General features: G+C 39.3%; 1 protein-coding gene across 7 annotated transcripts in view; it reads right to left on the bottom strand.

Annotated features, from left to right (window-relative positions):
• Positions 1-17,480, bottom strand: part of mctp1b (multiple C2 domains, transmembrane 1b) — a 33,456-nt gene that overhangs the window by 10,274 nt on the left and 5,702 nt on the right. For 2 of the 7 annotated variants that reach the window (XM_028025301.1, XM_028025306.1), the window contains exons 2-8: positions 8,688-8,808; positions 8,471-8,613; positions 8,301-8,380; positions 5,913-6,036; positions 1,959-1,997; positions 497-664; positions 201-331 (exon numbers count right to left, since the gene is read on the bottom strand). In XM_028025301.1, coding sequence (XP_027881102.1) covers positions 201-331; positions 497-664; positions 1,959-1,997; positions 5,913-6,036; positions 8,301-8,380; positions 8,471-8,613; positions 8,688-8,808 — 806 coding nt within the window. Of the gene's footprint in view, positions 1-200; positions 332-439; positions 665-1,958; positions 1,998-5,912; positions 6,037-8,300; positions 8,381-8,470; positions 8,614-8,687; positions 8,809-8,878; positions 9,514-17,480 lie in introns of those variants that run through there. The other 5 variants (XM_028025307.1, XM_028025302.1, XM_028025304.1 and 2 more) reach the window with 5 other exon arrangements.

Here is a 17,480-nt window from a genome sequence, read left to right as displayed (position 1 = left end):
GATGACGTCACAGGAACCAGTAGAGGATCTACTGGTCTACCAGGAAACGGTCGGTGGTTCTGGTTCTACTGAATCACATCAACACCAGGCTTATCTGCACTTCCTCAGCCCAGTCCTTCTTATGTTCATAGATTTAAAAAGTGTTCATTGGGAGAAAAGTGGAAGCGAACACGTTGAATAAAGCTGGTTCTGGTTCTGACCGTCCGATGAAGTCGTCTCTCCTCCCCGTGTCTTTGTCCCACACTGTGATCTCTAGAACGCCTCCTGTTTCCTCATACAGATGAAGGTCAAACTGCTCCCTCCACTGAGGACTCAGAGTCTTCGACACCGTCTGCACACACACAGACACACACACACACACACACAATTCTTAATCCCCTCCCCAAACTGGACTCGGTGAAACTGGATTTCAGTTGAACCTGGGCACCAGGTAAATGACCTGCAGTGACGTCATGCTGCCTGGTTCCTAGCAGAGGTCACGTCACGTCTGACCCACCTTGCTCTTGTACTTCTGTGGCCCCAGCCTGAACTTGGCGTAGGGGTCGCTCAGGCCGTTGGGGTCCATGGGCGTGAGGTTCCGACCTTCGATCAGCGTGATGCTGACGATCCCTCGCCACAGCTGGGACTTCCGATGCACGTCAGTGAGACGCAATGACTGCTGCTGCTGATCCACACACACACACACACGCACACACACACACACACACACACACACACACACACACACACACACAAAGGAATGTATTCATCTCAAAGCGAGGAATAAGACATGCAGGACAAACTGTTTTCCTGATCTACTAATTTTTTGCTTGTTTTTCACACCAATCAAACCAATTTAGGAAACGTCAAGGACAATTCAAGCAAACACAAAGTGCCGTTTTTAAGTGAAGGTGTTTTTTATTATGGGAGAAAAATAATCCAAACCTACATGGCCCTGTGTGAACGGTGACTGTTCTCTAAACCTAATAACTGCAACGCAGCAGCTGTGAACATGCAGCCAGAACTACAACCAAACGGTGCAAATGCTTTGACTTGTGGTCCAGTCAAAGTCCCGGCCTAAAGCTAACTGATTGATGTTCCACAGACACTGTTCATACATTCATGCCAGAGCAAAGCAAAATGAGCCAAAAAATAAAGCAAAAAAAAAAAACAGCAAATGGTGGCGTTACAGCGTTCAGACACAAGGGGGCTGAACACAGACACAACACACTGGGTTCACAACTTGAAATTAGGCCTCTGTCTTTTTAAGAAACTCCTGCTTCCTGTTTCTCCATTAAGCCATTAAGAAGTAGTTTGTATGACGAGCTCAGTGGATTCGCAGATCCACCAGGTGTTTGCTAATTGCTGCTGGCTAGTCTTTAGGAGCGGCGTGCGGGAGGAGCAGGGGGAGCGGCGCTCTGTGAGGCAGAAGCTCAGCTGAGGACTGCAGCTCTAAGGCGGAGCTTTGTGGAAGCAGGGAGTGTTTCGTGGGACCAAGGATTTATGTAACCCTAGAAGTGAAAGGATTTGTCAAAAATAAAATCAAAGCCACACTCCAGGTGTTTTGTTGATGAATTAATAATATTATGAGATTAATAGAGCTAAAACAAAAAGTAGATTTTACATAATAACTCCACTTTAAAACTTAAAGTGGAGTTATTAAAACTTAGCCTTAAAACTTAACACTGAAGCCGTTGGTTTATTTTTATCTGTGCCTGATACTTAAATAATAATTTTAAAAAGATCAGTTAAATCAGTTATGTAATGTGCATGCTCTGGATCACTTTGCTCCAGAAACGTCCCACCGGATCCAGCTTGGAGAGCGGAGCCTCAGCCAACGGAACCGACAGCAGCAACAAGAACTCTAACACAAAATGGAGGCGCTGCTTTGAAATGCAGACATGGTGAAGGAGAAGTGACAGGAAGCTGGTGGAGGATGCTGTGGCTGCACACACACACAAGGTGGTGATGGTGTTTACCTTTGTGGATCGTTTCCAGGACCTCCTGAGCAGCATGGTCTGAAGACATTAAACACTGTTCAGCTTTTATACGTTGAAACCTAAACATCTCGGCCTAAAGCCACTAGAGGATCAGCTCTACTGGGACTAACTGAAGCTAAACCATGAGGTAGGGAGACGTGCTGCTTTATTTAAGGCCCATTAATAAAGCAACATAAACAGATGTTTCATTTATTTTCAGTTCTGATGATTTTCCCGTTTGCTCATTTCTTTCCCACACTTCTTCAGAATGCTGTCGCCTGATTCTGAATCCATCCCTCTGAATAGAGCTGCGTTTCAGACTGAGACTCAGCTTATTATTATTTCATATGGTGAATAATATATGGATGAGACAAGCTGTGCTTAATGACTTGGAGCATAGAATGTATCTGAAGACTCTCTGAACAGAAAATAATCCCAAACGTCAAAATACAGAATCGTGAAGAACTTCAAGCATTTTTTGCAGCAACAATTTCATCAGAAATGAGAGTTTTTGAATATGAAAGGGTTCTCTAATTTCTAAAGCAGTTACTGAAAAAAAATATACATATTATTGTTGCTAAAACTGTCACAGAACAGAACCTATTGCAGTGAATTTACTCCTGCCATCTTACATAGATCCATCCAACCTGGGTTGAAACAACCATTCAGAACCGAGCCCAGTCTACACATCCAGCGGAAAAAACATGCTGATAATCAGATGTATCACTCCAATGATTTTTCAGAGACTCAGAGGAAATATAACTCAGACAAAATATTTCTTTATCATGACAGGGATGTTCACATCTGATCCCACCAGTCAGCATAAGGTCCTAATCAAGATTTTTGTTAAATGATTACGATCAGGCGTCTCTTGAGAAGCGGTTGGTATTAAATTTAGTTGTTAAATTTGATTACATTTAAAGCCAAACACAACATTTTCGATGCAGGAAAGCAACGTTTTTCACTTTTTTCTGTAGGTGTTTGTCATATAACTTAACCTCAACTGAGTCAAAAGATCAACAAGTGATATCAAAGCAAAGAGGGCACACGCTAACGCTAGCTTACCACTTCATCAACAGCAGCAAAAATATGAGTTTATTTAATCAATCAATCAATCAAATTTTATTTGTATAGCACATTTCAGCAGCAAGACATTTTAAGACAGTAGCTGCATGTTTTTAGAAACAAATCATAAATCTCTGCATATTTCAACTGAAGGAATGTTAGAACATTACAGTCCCAACTCCAGTGGAGATAAAATACCTGCCACCATCAAATTAAAACAATGACTGGCATCCAGGACAAAAAGTCCTGATTGGGACATCGCTAAGGAACAAGTGAAAATACTAAACGCAGTTTTAAATGTTAGCCCTTTGCACAATGCAGCTGTATAATTATTCTTTTAGAGCTGCCTTTGGTCATTTGTAACACAATCGGAACAAGTTAGGCTGCGTTCACACAGCAGGTCTTCATGCTCAGTTAGGATTTTTTTGCTGAAAACCTTTCTTTTTTTTATCGTTTCATGACAAAAAATACGTTGACATTGCATAGCAGCACACTGTGTATGGAAGTCTAATTCAAATTTTTAAAGCAATGGGAGCAACCGTAATGTCACAAAATCATAACAAAATGAAGGAAGCTAATAAACAGAAAGCACAAGTAACGGCAACGGCCTTTAGTGAAGTGTTCACTGCACGAAGCGTACACGTCCAATCAGAATCTGATTGGACGTGTAGTCGGACCAGGAGTGGGGGGATTGTGATGTGATGCACTTCTTTCATAATTTCATAATCGTGAGTTTTTTCAGCCATCATTTACATCCAGTCTGGCGTCTTCTGGTGCAGAAATATGATGCACGTCTCATGTCAACAATAGAAAAGTCACATAAAAAGTGACATAAACCATTCGGACTGCAGAAATCAATCAAATATGTATCACATTTAGTTCTACATACAAAAGTGGCACAAATCAACTTTTTTTTTTGTTTTTGAAAACATCAGAATTGGGCCGATCAGACCGCCGTGACAAAGTCACATATGGTTCACATGTGGGTAAAAACATCTGAATTGAGTCGCATTCGCCTACTGTGTGAACGCAGCTTTCACCAGCTCTATAGATGTTACATGCTAACAGGATACGCTAGCAGAATTCCAGACTCCACAGAAAGAAATCAGAGCCGTTAGTTTTAGTGGCGGTTACATCCCCTCGGTCAGCTGTGCAGGAACCCTCCATGGCACGTAGATAATTTCACACAGAACTCTGGCAACGGAAAAAGCCGTCCTGGGGTTATGTATGAATGGAGCTTTTACCTTGATGTCTGCATTTTGGCATGAATAAATAAGCGCAGCTCATCCAGTAATGAGGGTGACGTTTCAACCACCTCTCCGTTTACGGCTCCATCTGGGTTCCTGCCTTTCCCTGCCGTCATAAAACTTTGATTCCTGACAGAAAGGATAGGATCGCACATAAAAGCAGCTAAAATGGGCTTCCTCCATACAGAAGCTGCTGATATGGGGGGAAGTATCTGTGTCATATGGGGCATCTGATCCAACATTCCTTTGGAGGGTTATCAGGTGTAAAACTAAAAGGTTTAAAATTCAATACCACAAAAGTAACGTTGATGCCAGAGAGTAGAAATCCTTTCACAGAGGTCCTCTGAATGTTTTCTACTCAGGCTGCTGAGGAACAAGCTAGTTAAACTCAGAGGTGAAGCTAAAGGAGCTAAAGGAGGCGACGCTACAAGCTAAAGCACGGCTACACTCACTTTATTCACATAAGGTTTCCACCGATACGTCTTAACCTCGCCTCGCTGCAGGAAACACAAACATGTGGAAGATCTAACTGGAGACTTTCTTTAATCAACAAGTTCATAAATATAATATTCAGCAATTTATTGCTGAATATTATATTCAACAATATAATATTCAGCATTCTGTGGAAAAAAAATATACTTCATTATTTGCAGCACCACGGTGAAACTGGTGAAAACAGAAACTAATAGGGTGTTGCAGGGATTTATCTTTTTAAGATTTTTTTTCTGTTTAGCTGCTCTTCTGTTTTAACATCTGCTGGCACTATTTCACTTTTTGGCATCTGTAATCATTTTGGTAACACTTTATTTGACGGGTTATGAATAAAACTGTCATGACACCATCATAAACATGACATAACACCTGTCATGAACATGAGTACGTCTTCATGAATATTTATGACTGTTGTCATAAAGTGTCATTCGGTAAATCATGACACTTTTAATACAAAGTTGACATTATTCAAAACATCTTTGTTATGACAACTTGACATTTACCTAGAAATCATGATCTGACATAAACTTGTTATAAAAGTATTACTGGTTAAACTTTAGCTTTAATAACATAAACCTAAATATTTTTTAAAGTTTAATCAATGTTTAAACACTGTGAAATTTTTCATCATCAAAACGGCGAGTGCCCAAATCTTGGCACCCAGCGGTTTGTTGTTTAGGACTCTTATTTTGAAGTAAAAAGGCTCTTAAGAAGTCAACTTCTTGTTGGGGTTGCCAACAATATTTGGTTACAAAAACACTGAGAAAGGTTCTGGCAGCATTTTGAAGACTGTAATAAAAGATACAAATAACAAAATGAGGACAAAGAGCCAGGAATGATATAAATGATTTCTATAGGAACAGTGAGAACTCTGCTAACCTGTATCTATAGCAACCCAGCTTGTCCCCTGAGCTGGAGACATTCTTAGTCCTGTAGTAATAATGAGCAAACTTGGAACAAACTTTTAAAATGATGCAAAAAAAAAAAGAAAAAGCGAATTAGGCTTGTTTCTATCTACTGGTTTAGAGTGAACCACTGTTTTTGCCCTGTGAGGCTAAACAAGCTAATTTATCAGATGTCTGACATTGCAAAAAAAATCCCTAGCTGACAGCGACATCGACCGTATCTGACAGAGAATATGAGTACACACCGCCGTGTCTCGAGGCTCCTCCATGGGGCTGCTTTTAGGCGTCAGGGTAACTGCCAGCTCCAGAGAGCCCAGGTCCTCGTTGGGGAGCTGCGGGTCCTTCAGCACCAGAGTCAACGGTATCGTCCTGCAACACAAGCATGTGTGTGTGCTGGAGTCATGCTCCCACATGAAAAAACATTAGCAGAAAAAAACAAAACATGTTTTGCTCTTCATATTGCATGGATAGTTGTTATTTTTGAGTATTAGGATTTTTAATAAATATGTATTTTTCTATCTGGGATTTCTAACTGGAGCTAAGTTCCAGACTCATGGATGTTAATGGGTTTTTTCTGGTTTTTTTAGCAGATGTGTTGCTGTTGGACATCTTTCAACCGGCAGAGACTCTATTTAAATCAGTTATTATATCTTGAAGGTCAGGTAATAAGGATGGAGTTAGAGTTGAAAAATTGAGCACATTTTTATAAAAAATGGAGTTTAAACAGATTTAATACATGATTTAACAAGGTGACCTTTTTACATGGGTCATGTAGGTTTGGATGAGAGCTGCACAATGTACAGCAAATATATCGTCATCAATATCAGAGTGGGAAATATTCACTTTGAAAAAGGATTGTTTGGAATGTATTAATTGTTGGCAAAGTCTTATGACTTAAAGTGAAAATGAAGTGAATTTAATTTGAAAGCTGAAATGCATAGAGTCCAACATGCTGACACTTGAAAACTGAATATCCATCAATTTTCTTACACCCTTGTCCCTAGTGGGGTCATGAGGGCTGCTGGTGTCTATCTCCAGCTAACGTTTCGGGCGAGAGGCGGGGTCACCTGGACAGGTCGCCAGTCTGTCGCAGGAAAACTGAACATTTTCATGCTAAGTGCAAGGAAGGCATGTAAGCTTGTTTTACTGTGTGAGTGTGAAATGCAGTTTCAGATGTTCACCACAAACTGGCACAAGCAACAGGAAGGAGATGAAGAAAATCTCTCCCAGAGACACAAAAGGCTCACAGAGGAAAGCAAAAAAAAACATGCAACACATGGAAGTGGACCGGAGGGGGAACCAAAACCATCACAGACAGGGTTGCCGACCATCCACAACAACATTTGCATACTGAGCCCACACGGTTAGAAAATCTGTTTAACAACAGGCTGGGACTGTTTACAGGTTACATAATGACCACAGGTTAGTTACCTGTACAGGTCCGATGGAGGCGGGTGTGGGACGTTTATATGACCCACATTAGAGAAGCATTTGACCCGTTTCTCAGGCCAAGCCACTTTCTAATCTCTTCTGGTTCACATATGTGATTTTATCTCTGCTCTGATGTTCCAACCCATAAATCCAACATTGATCCTGTTTGCTAACAGACGATGCAGAGAAATCATAAAGTATATTTTGTTTGTTTTTCATTACTGTGTGCATGAAGCAGTAAGTAGGCTCTTAGGTCCATGAAACCTAGAACTGAAGTTAATTTTCTTTAAATACTTTTCTTCTGTAATTTAAGCCGTCAGAAGTGGAGACCTTAATGTGTTTAGTCACTAATAAAAACTTATTTTAAGGCACAGTGAAAATTAGAGTCAATAAAAAGCTAGTTAGCAAATAAAACTGGTGGTGGAGGAGCCGTCACTGTCCTGATGGGAACCTATCACTAAAGCTAAAAGTGCATTTACTCTCCAAAGAGTCTGATGTCTCATTGGTTACCAACCACTTTAATAAACCGAGTCTTTGTTATTAAATTATACTGAAATTCAGCTTCACATATAAGGAACTGTTTTTTTCTCTCAAATATAATTTATATTGAAATGAATCTGTGAAAGAAAATTGTCTTGTGATGCGGTGCACATCTACATTTTGATATGTGCATAAAAAATAAATGAATTAATAAAGGCTCTCCGTTAAACAGGTCTGCTGAAAGCCATTTAGGTTGAAACATTATATCAACACAACCAACAGTCATGGGTGACTTACAGCTACGCTTTAGGTCAACATGAAAGTGTTTCCTCTCAAAACAAGGAAAGTGGAAGTTGGTACAGGTCCTATTTCAGTTGTCAAAATCTGGCAACCCCAACCACAGACAGGTGGCTCACATGGAGGCATGCAACAGCAACCGGCACAAAGCAGCACAAAACGACACGGAGACACACATAAGCAGCTACGAGGATGACAACAGCCACCGGACGGTAGAATGGTCAAGAGAGAAACTAACGTTGCTCAGAAGAGAAACACAGAACAGCAACAGAGACATGCAACCACTAACCACCACAGAGAGAAGAACAACAACCACAAAGACGACCTAAACGACTGGAACTACAGCGCAATGAGCTAGTTTGGATTCTTAGGCCCGTCTGTAACATGACACAAATCCTACATGATGACAGGAACGTCTACCAGACCTCTGCTGCTCTAGAGACTCCAGGTAAAGAAAAGCAGAACCCATGAAGTCGTCCTGAAGACCAAAGTCATAGTCAAAGACCTGCAGGAGAGCAACACAACATCTCCACTGACTGCTGGTTCTGTTTCGCCATCGATTTCAAAATGTCTTCTGTGTGTTTTTAATCTTTACCTTGACGTAGAGCGGTTCGCTCAGACTGTCCACGATGAGCGTGGTCTTCTCGTCCCACACCGGGTTGAGGTTTTTGTGGATGGTCTTGCTTCTGAACACCTCTTTACCAGCCAGCTTGAACTTGACGTAGGGATCGCTGGAGCCTGAACAGATTATCCGTTAATACATCCACAGAGGCAAAAAAAAAAAAAAGCAGAAGAAAGACGTCCACATGCACCTCCTCGGTCTCGGATGGCGAGGTTGTGTCCTCGCTTCAGCTCGATCTCCAGCTTATACATCCCTGGTGGGGGGCTGGCTGCCTCAGAGGGGCTCCCCGAGGAGCAGGACGCCCCCATGCCCTGTCAGGAGAGACGGACGCATTCATTAGAGTCGCTGCTGTTGCGTGAACCCGCGTCGATGCAAACTCACCAACATTCTGAAGAGGAATGCCAGAGTCTTCCTGCAGGTGTTGGATCAGAGTTTTCTCTGTCTTTGCTGCATTCATACTGACACTGACTAGAGTGTGTAACTCAACTGATCCCTCAGAGGACGGCCGACAGGAAATTACACGATTCAAGCTTCCTCCCGACCGACCACACTGATGCTAGATGATGTTTCTTCCGTTTTTTTGTACAGCTACCCTTTCCACATCAGCACCTTTGAACGAGGAAGTCTGGGCTTGAGTAAAACTTCAGATGAGATGCAACCAAAAGTTATCAATTTTTACCAAGGGCAAAATGTTTCACTTCAAAGTCTTGCAAAAAAAAGTCCAACTGCATGGGAGGAAAATATAAAGGAATACGGAAAAATGTTACAATGTTGTGTTAAAAATATGTACAGTATTTTTTGCAAAGCGTGTAATATTTGCAATATGCTGTCTGTGCACTAAAAACGATTAAGAAAGATTGTACATATGTTGGGAAGATATGATATATTTGCATTACTGTATTGGATGATTTTAGTTATAATAAGTCAAACTGTTTCCATATTAAAAACCGACGTAGGGCTGCAACTAACAACTATTCTAGGTATCAATTAATCTATCAGTTATTCTGACGATTAATCGATTAATCGAATAAAAAATATGTAAGTCTTTTTATGCAATATTAGAAAGACATTAAAAGATGCAAATAAATAAATAAAATCCTTATTTAAATAAGAAAATAAATATTTTATAGCCTAAAATGTAATAGCAGATTATTACTTTAGTGAACGCTTGATCATTTGTAGTAAATAATTCATCTGCAGATAATGAAATACTTTTAACATCAACATGTTAGAAGTGCTGCTGGACTTAACATCAATACATCGGCTGACCTGCGAGCGTTTTTGGATGAACCCATTAATAATTGGAAATCAGAAGGTGCTTAATAAGGAGAATTTGTTTGTTTTTCTACAGAACTTTAACCAGGTGAAGCTAAACTATAACACATGAGGAGAACATATTTACAGACCAGAGGCCTCATGCATAACAGAGTGCGCAGTTTTCACACTAAAAGTTGGCCTACGGAAAATTTTTGAAAAGTGCGGCGCACAAAAAAAATCAGATTCAGAAAGCCGTGCGCATGCACGCGGCCACGCACCTTTCCTTTATAAATCCTAATTTGCGGGAAACAGAGAGCAGCTGCTGGTTCGCCCTGTCGCCATCATAAATACATATGCAAATTGGTGTAAATACCCGTTAGTTTGACACCATGTGAAGCAATAACCATGGCAACGTCCTTGTTCGAAGCAGTATAAGTATTTATAATAATAATAATTATATATTTTATTTCAAAGGTGCTTTGAGGACACATAATGTCACCTCACAGAAATAAAAATACATTTTAAAGAAGAAAAAATCCAAATAAAAATAGAGAGAGAGAGATCCTGCAAATGCAATACTGTTTGAACATCAGTGGCATTCAGCCGGGATTTAAAGACAGACAGAGAGTCAGAGAGTCCTTTGAATGGGAATGTGGACGTTTATTCTAAATACTAGGATGCTTTATGTCCATAAGGCGCATTCACAAAGCGGGCGGCTCGACTGAAGGATGACTGCAGCTGGACCGGTACCGGTACCGCACGGCTCTTTGAGTTTTGCTCAGAGCTCCAGGATGTTCAGTCTGGATTATTCTAAACACTCATAAACCATCATCAACATTTCCCAGCAGATCAATATGATCAATCGCTCCCTCTGAATCCTTCCATTGGCGATGTTCTCCATCTGAGCCAAAACGCTCCACAATTACGCGGCTCACCTTAATGCAGCTACTTACAGTATATAGCCTACGTGTGATTACATCACACCTTGATCACCTTAAAAATAATCAAACCTGTTGATTATTTTTAATCAGCAGGTTGAAGTTAATCTGCTGATCCAACCCTGTTTTCTTCTTTTAGTGAGAATGAAATGACCCCATAGATGCATTTCATGCACTTCAGACCAATGAGTTACATCTTTATGAGACAAAAACTGAGAAACGTACTATTTACATTAAGCGAGGTTTTAATATACATTTATTGTTATTTTCTTTATTTTGTGTGCGTGTTAGATTATTGTCTGAGGATAAATGTGGTTCAGTTTCATTGTTTATATTTAAACAATAAAATATTAAAATCATGAAAAACATCGGGTTTGATGGGTCTTGGTCTAAATAACACCGAATGGAGTCAGATTTCAGTGGATTTAAGTGACTTTTGACGGTTTGTAGTTTGATATTGTCCACAGAAAAAGTTTGCGTGGCTGACGCAGATTTTCACACCAGCGAAAAAGTGTGCGTATATTTACGCAAACTTTGACGCAAAGTTAATTTTTATACATGCCGACTTATGCGTAAAATATGGGACCGCACAATGCACGCACGCTTTATGCACGAGGTCCCAGGTGTTTTTATATTTAATTTTTTATTATTATTATCTTAAATTCAAAATGTAAATTTATTTTTGCACAGTTTTGGCTTAATTACAGCTCTTTCAGAAAATGTCCTTTTTTAAGTCTTTATACTCCAGTTGATGATTAGTTGACGGTTATTTCAATAATCGATTCATCACAATTAATCGTTTCAGCACTAAGACGATGTTTATTTCCATCTTGTGGCCGTTAGTGTGTGTCCCGTCGTGAAAGCATTTTCTCCCCCTCTGCAATAATTAATGCTGAGTCTGCTCAGCATTAATTATTGAATGTTTGCTGTGTCTCCTCCTGACACCATGACAAATTCATAATGCTGCTAATGATGACAACTGGCAACAATGTTCTTTCTAAATCTGATTGCCGTGATCCAAAAAAAGTAATGAAGTCGCCCCCAAACCATAAACTTTAGTTAAATCTTCCTTTATCATTTCAAGAATGATCCACACAAGATTAAATATAACATTTTGAAACTGATATTTGATGCATATGATGGAGTATGACAGCCAGGATAAAAAATAATAATGAATATACAAGAAGTGAATCATAATGTTGCGAGAAAAAAGTTGTACAAGAAAAAGTTCATAATATTACCAGAATGAAGTCATAATATCATGAGACTAGTCATTTGACAATTAAGTCAAAATATTACAGGAATAACCTCAAAATACAAGAACAAAGTCATAACATTGTGAGAAAAAAGTTGCACGACAATAAAGTCAGTATTATTACAAGAACAAAGTCATCCAACAACTAAGACAAAATAATACAAGAATAAACTCACAAAAATAAAATCAAGTCTCAACAATTCGATAACTCCATCAGCTTTGCTCCCATAAAAATAACTTTTTTTCTGGTCATTTTATGACGTTCTTCTGGTAATATTGTGTCTTCACGCTGCTAATGTCATGACTGTATTCTTGTAAGTAATTTAAAAAAGAATCTCTCTGTCTGGTCCCACTACGCCGTGGTGGATACGTATGATGTGTCAGACAGAACGCGCTCCACTCTGCCAGTAAGCAACAGCGAAAAGTTAACATCCATCTCTCCATGCTGCGTCCTAAATGCCAGGAAGCCGCAGGGAATCCTGCATCCTGTCAACACATTCACACAAGTCCCTGTGAACGTCCGGATCGATGGCGATGATAAATGAGTCTGGAGTGTGAGAGCAGCAGATTGCTCCAGCGTTTAAACCGGATGGATCGCTGCGGACTGCAGGGGGGTCGTTAAGGATTCCTGTTGCCTCGTAATCCAAGTGTTGCTTAATGGCCTGTGAGTTTTGGCCTCAGAGATGTTTTAAAAAGTCTAATCTGAAAAGCAAAGTGTGGATTTGTACAAACCAGAGGAGGGGTCTACAACTTCTACAACCCCAAATGGTCCTAGTTCAGTTGAAAAAACGAAGACAACTTCTAAAAATATTTTTTTGTACCCCAGTGTTACTGAGACGGGCTGCATTCTAAGAATAGTTTCTTATACTATCTTCCCTTCTGCTGGTTCCATTAGAACATCAATAAATATGAAAATAAGATGATTAAATACAGAGCAATATTTCATGTTCGCAGAACTTTGATTCGTGCAGTTGCCCAAAACAAGTTGTGAATACTTTTTTATTGTCTTGTTCTCCAGCATTACAACAACTACCACAAAATAGTGTGATACAATTATAAGAGCATATCTCTTATCTACTGTATATCTGTATTTTAGTGTTGGTTCTTTATTCAGTTAAAATCATCACATAGAGGCGCTGCAGTTAAACTTGGTATGAACTACTACTGAGGTGACCTTGATTTACTACTAATCTGGCCTGTAAATGCAGCTGGTGTTCTAGTTTCTGATTAAAGGTAACAGGGTGAAACACTTATTGTTGTACAATATTTTGAAAGGCATGAATCACTTTGGGGACGAGTGTTTTCTCTGACGGTCTGCTGCTCCACCAGAGCATCATAGTTCATAAAAAGTTGTGTGTCATTCCATGTGTTGAATCCATAATTGCATACTGCAATTTCCCTCAAAAGCGCCGCATATGTTGCCGTTCCCAAGTGAGGCAGGGCTTGTCGCTCCAACGCCTCAATAAGATGCTGACGTCTCCTCTGATTGGTTGGTAGATAATGAGCGGTAGCATCATGGCTGAATTCTGAATATATCTCATGTAATTGCTTATATCTGTCACTGCCTTGATTTTTAATCACTTATTGTGTGAACAAGCTTAACAAGTGTGATTTTAATTTCATTTCTTATTTAATGAAGAACACCACCATTGTGAAATTGTGTTTTTTCACCATCAGCAGAATGTAGACAAAGATTTGTGCACATTTATAATAGAAACTCAGACAGTGCTACACGGAGAGCAGCAGTCACACTGATGCGTCTTTGCAACTTGTTGCATCAACTCTCAACGTTATCATCATCATCATCATGTCTGTCGGATCTTCACTTTGAGTCATGTGGACGCCAAAGCATGTTGGGAGCATCATGAAACTACCGCTACACATGTTACTCAGCAAGTTGTTGCTAGGTAACCAAAGAGTGAGTGAATTAGTTGATGCCACCGGAACAACCTTGCTTAGCTGACCATGAGAGGTTGAGCAGCTAAAGCCTTTCATCTGCCTACATCCCCCAGAATGCTGTGGGGTTCTGGATCCCAGCTCAGTGAAACGATCAAAATTCTATCTGATGTATTTTCTATTGCTGTTAATCACGTTTCTATCGCAATAGGTGTCGTTATCGTTTTATCGTACAGCCGTACATCCTTTTCCTTCCGCTTTACATCCCAGTAAAGCTCTTTGTGTCAGTTCATTGCATAGAATCCCAACAAAGTGTTCAAGATAAAGAGAAAAATACATTTACTTTCCCAGTCTCACAGATCAGCACTGCATATAACACATAGTATGACTTATTCCAGTAATGAGGCAGAATCTGTAAGGAGAAGCAAGAACTGATACTCATCTGAGGTCAGACCACCCAGACAGCCGGGATCTGATAAAAACATGACGGAGCAGAAATGCTGAGCAAAAGCCATGAGTGTGGCAAGGTAAAAGTGTCCAATCTCTAAGATCAAAGCTGTTAGCAACAAGAGGTAGCATGAATTATTCACAGCTCCGCTGGGCTGCAGGTAACCAGGAGCCAGAAAGCAGAAGCAACCTGCTGCTGCGCCGCCGAGTACGGAGAAAACGAATGTCTTCTAGCAGGTGAGAGGAATGACTGAGACTGATCTCTGCCACATACAAACATTGAAAACTAAATGTATCTCATATTCAGAGTCCAAACTGATAAACTCTTTACACAAACCTTTTCCTCAGCATGCAGTATGGCTGGGACGAACTGACTGTGCTTCCATTAGCCATTAGATTGTGCTAATTGAAATTACGAAAATAAATTAGTTTAAGAGAAACGGGGCATGAATGGTTGAAAGAACACTACCGGAAAATTTTTTATGAGGTTGGTTTTGTGTCTCTTGAACAATTTCCTGACACTTTCTACTTTGCTCCAGGCGTTACGGTCATTTCACAAACTGCAGCGTGCCACAGGCTTTCTTTTAAGCAACCACAAACTTTTATGCAAATGACCATCTACTGCAAACAGGATGTGTCCCAACAGTTTGTGAAAATATGATTTCCATTAATCTTTTTTTTTAAGTTGAAGTTATTTTGAGCTGACAGAGATTCACCGTGGTCTTACCTCCACTTTGACTTGCTGGTGGCCCTAAAACCAATCTCTGTTTCATCAAAGTGATGACACCACCAGAGGTACGGTTCAAACCACAGGTTTACATATGCTGTATAAAAAGGCACATGCATCCTTCTTCACACTTTCTGACGTAAAATCATAATAAACTTTTCCTGTTTTGGATCAATTATTTTGGGGCCAGATTATTGTCAATTAAAAATGTACGCGCAGGAGTCTAAATTTGTAAATGCAAGTCAAGAAATGTAAAAACATTAAGATTTATGTTTGTTTTGTGTTTTTCAAATTATACATACAGTAGATGTAAAATCAAAGGTTTTATCTGTGAGAATAAAAGCTTACAAGGTACAAATTGCCTGTCATGTTCTGTGTTTTCTGTGTGTTAATTTCGAGTTTTCGGTGTCTCTGTGTCTCCGTGTTGTCCTGTTCTCCCCTTGATTAGTTCCCAGGTGTTTCTTGTTCCCTGATTACCCCCAGTGTATATAGTATCACCTGTGTGTCTGTTCTTTGTTGGGTCCTTGTCTTATGTGCGTTCAGTCCTTTGTGTTGCCCAGTCAATCTACCAGTTGCTACCGGCGTTGAGCCCTGGCGTCTGCTCAGTAGTGTTGCCTGGTTGTTTGTGGACTATTTTGGACTTATTTATCATTAAAACCGTCATTTCTCACGTTACCTGGGTCTGCTGCGTCTGCCTCACCACATCCACCGCACCAATTCATGACATTGTCACCTTTCTATGTCATTTTTTGCCAAAAGTGTTTTTGTTTTTTTTTGCCTAAATCATCTTATGGCAATAAAAACTAAAAGATTATTTATTTTGGCATATAATTACTTATTTTAGGAAGGTGATGAAATACAATTTACAAAGTTATAACTCTGCAATATTATTGACAGCAATTTTCTCCCATAGATGGGCCAAAATTACTGAGCAGCTTGTGGAAGGATATCCAAGTCACACAGTTTAAGGGCAATGGCACCAAATAGTAATGAAAAGTACTTAGACTTTTGACTTTGAAGAAAGTAATATAAATTCCCTTTAAAAAATTATCTTTCTTATTATTCTGGCATTTAATAAATAGAAGAAAAAAATTGGGAATCGTAATTGAACGAAAACAGGAAAAGTATATTCTCATTTCACACCAGACTTTGTGTAAAAAAATGCTTATGTGTTTTTTTTTATAGTATAAATCAGCAGTACATAAGATATTTGCTAACAGAGACTCACAGATAGTTTTCCTTGGGAAGGAGAAAGACAAGAGATGAGTGCAACCAGCAAAGCTGAAACGGCGACAGAACGAGGTAAGAAGTTTACATGACAAGGCTGACATGAACTGCCAGCGCTAACAAGCTGCTTAGTCAGAATTAACTATGGCACTAAATCAGGAAGCAAAGCTGAGAATAGAGTTAGACCAAATCAATCCCATCAGGCAGTCTAATGAACGCCTATTTTAAAGCTTTGTCTTTGTTTTTACTCACACGTGTGTGTCAGGCTTCAGGATCAGTTTAGCAGCCATTGTTTCAGTTTCAGATTACTGGTTATGATGTGGGAAATGAATCCAAGCTGAGATTATAAATTAGAACTGATAAACACACTATTAGTATTGTAGTTTAAAGTCAACACGGATGATCAAATATAGACTAAAAACATATTACAGTTACAAACTGATTTGAATGTTATTGAGAAAAATAAGTGATTGTACTTTGTTGAAGCCAAAGCATAATCCTGGCTTCCACAGATGATTACATGGCCATTTGTGACACAGAGGCAGACAGAAGCATTTTAAATATATATATATACTGTATGTATATATATAATATTTTGTGTACAATCCTATATGACAAAATAGAAAATATGGTCAATGACATCATATTCCATGGATGGATGTACTTCTATTAAAAGATATATTCATAACTATGAGATAAAAGATACAGATGCTGAATAGGGAGGTTTGGAATAAATTAAATAAGAAGAGTTGATGAAGATACATAGAGTCTTCAATAAGATGGTGGTTGAAGCTTGTGGGCTCTTTACAGACACACACTGCTCTTACAGACAGTGATCAATACTGTAACTAATAGACTCTTTCTGCAGGAACCCTCAGAGCAGTTTAGACTCTTTTCCACATTGAAACGGTTCCTTCTTTATAGGAGACCTAGGTAGAGCTGGGGGTACAAATTTAAAAATGATACAAAACATCTTCTGGGCTGTTAAACACTTTATTTTTATTTAAAGTTCTTCTAAAAGATCTGAATTTAAGGAGACATCAGAGGTCATCTGTTCATGTGGCTTCAGGAGAAGCTCTTCAACTTGTGAAGTGGTATATAAATAAAAATCTTAATGTTCAAAAATCTCAAAAGCAACTTTTAACATACATCTGATCTGAAACCAGATATTTATAATTATTGAATAAAAAAAGAAAGTTTAATTCTCACTTATATTAAATCCAGCTGAACATTTCC

The sequence above is a fragment of the Xiphophorus couchianus genome, chromosome 8 (assembly GCF_001444195.1).
Source record: "Xiphophorus couchianus chromosome 8, X_couchianus-1.0, whole genome shotgun sequence".
Lineage (NCBI taxonomy): Eukaryota > Metazoa > Chordata > Actinopteri > Cyprinodontiformes > Poeciliidae > Xiphophorus > Xiphophorus couchianus.
Note: the sequence above shows the minus strand (reverse complement) of the source record. Positions and strands in the feature narration are given on the sequence as shown.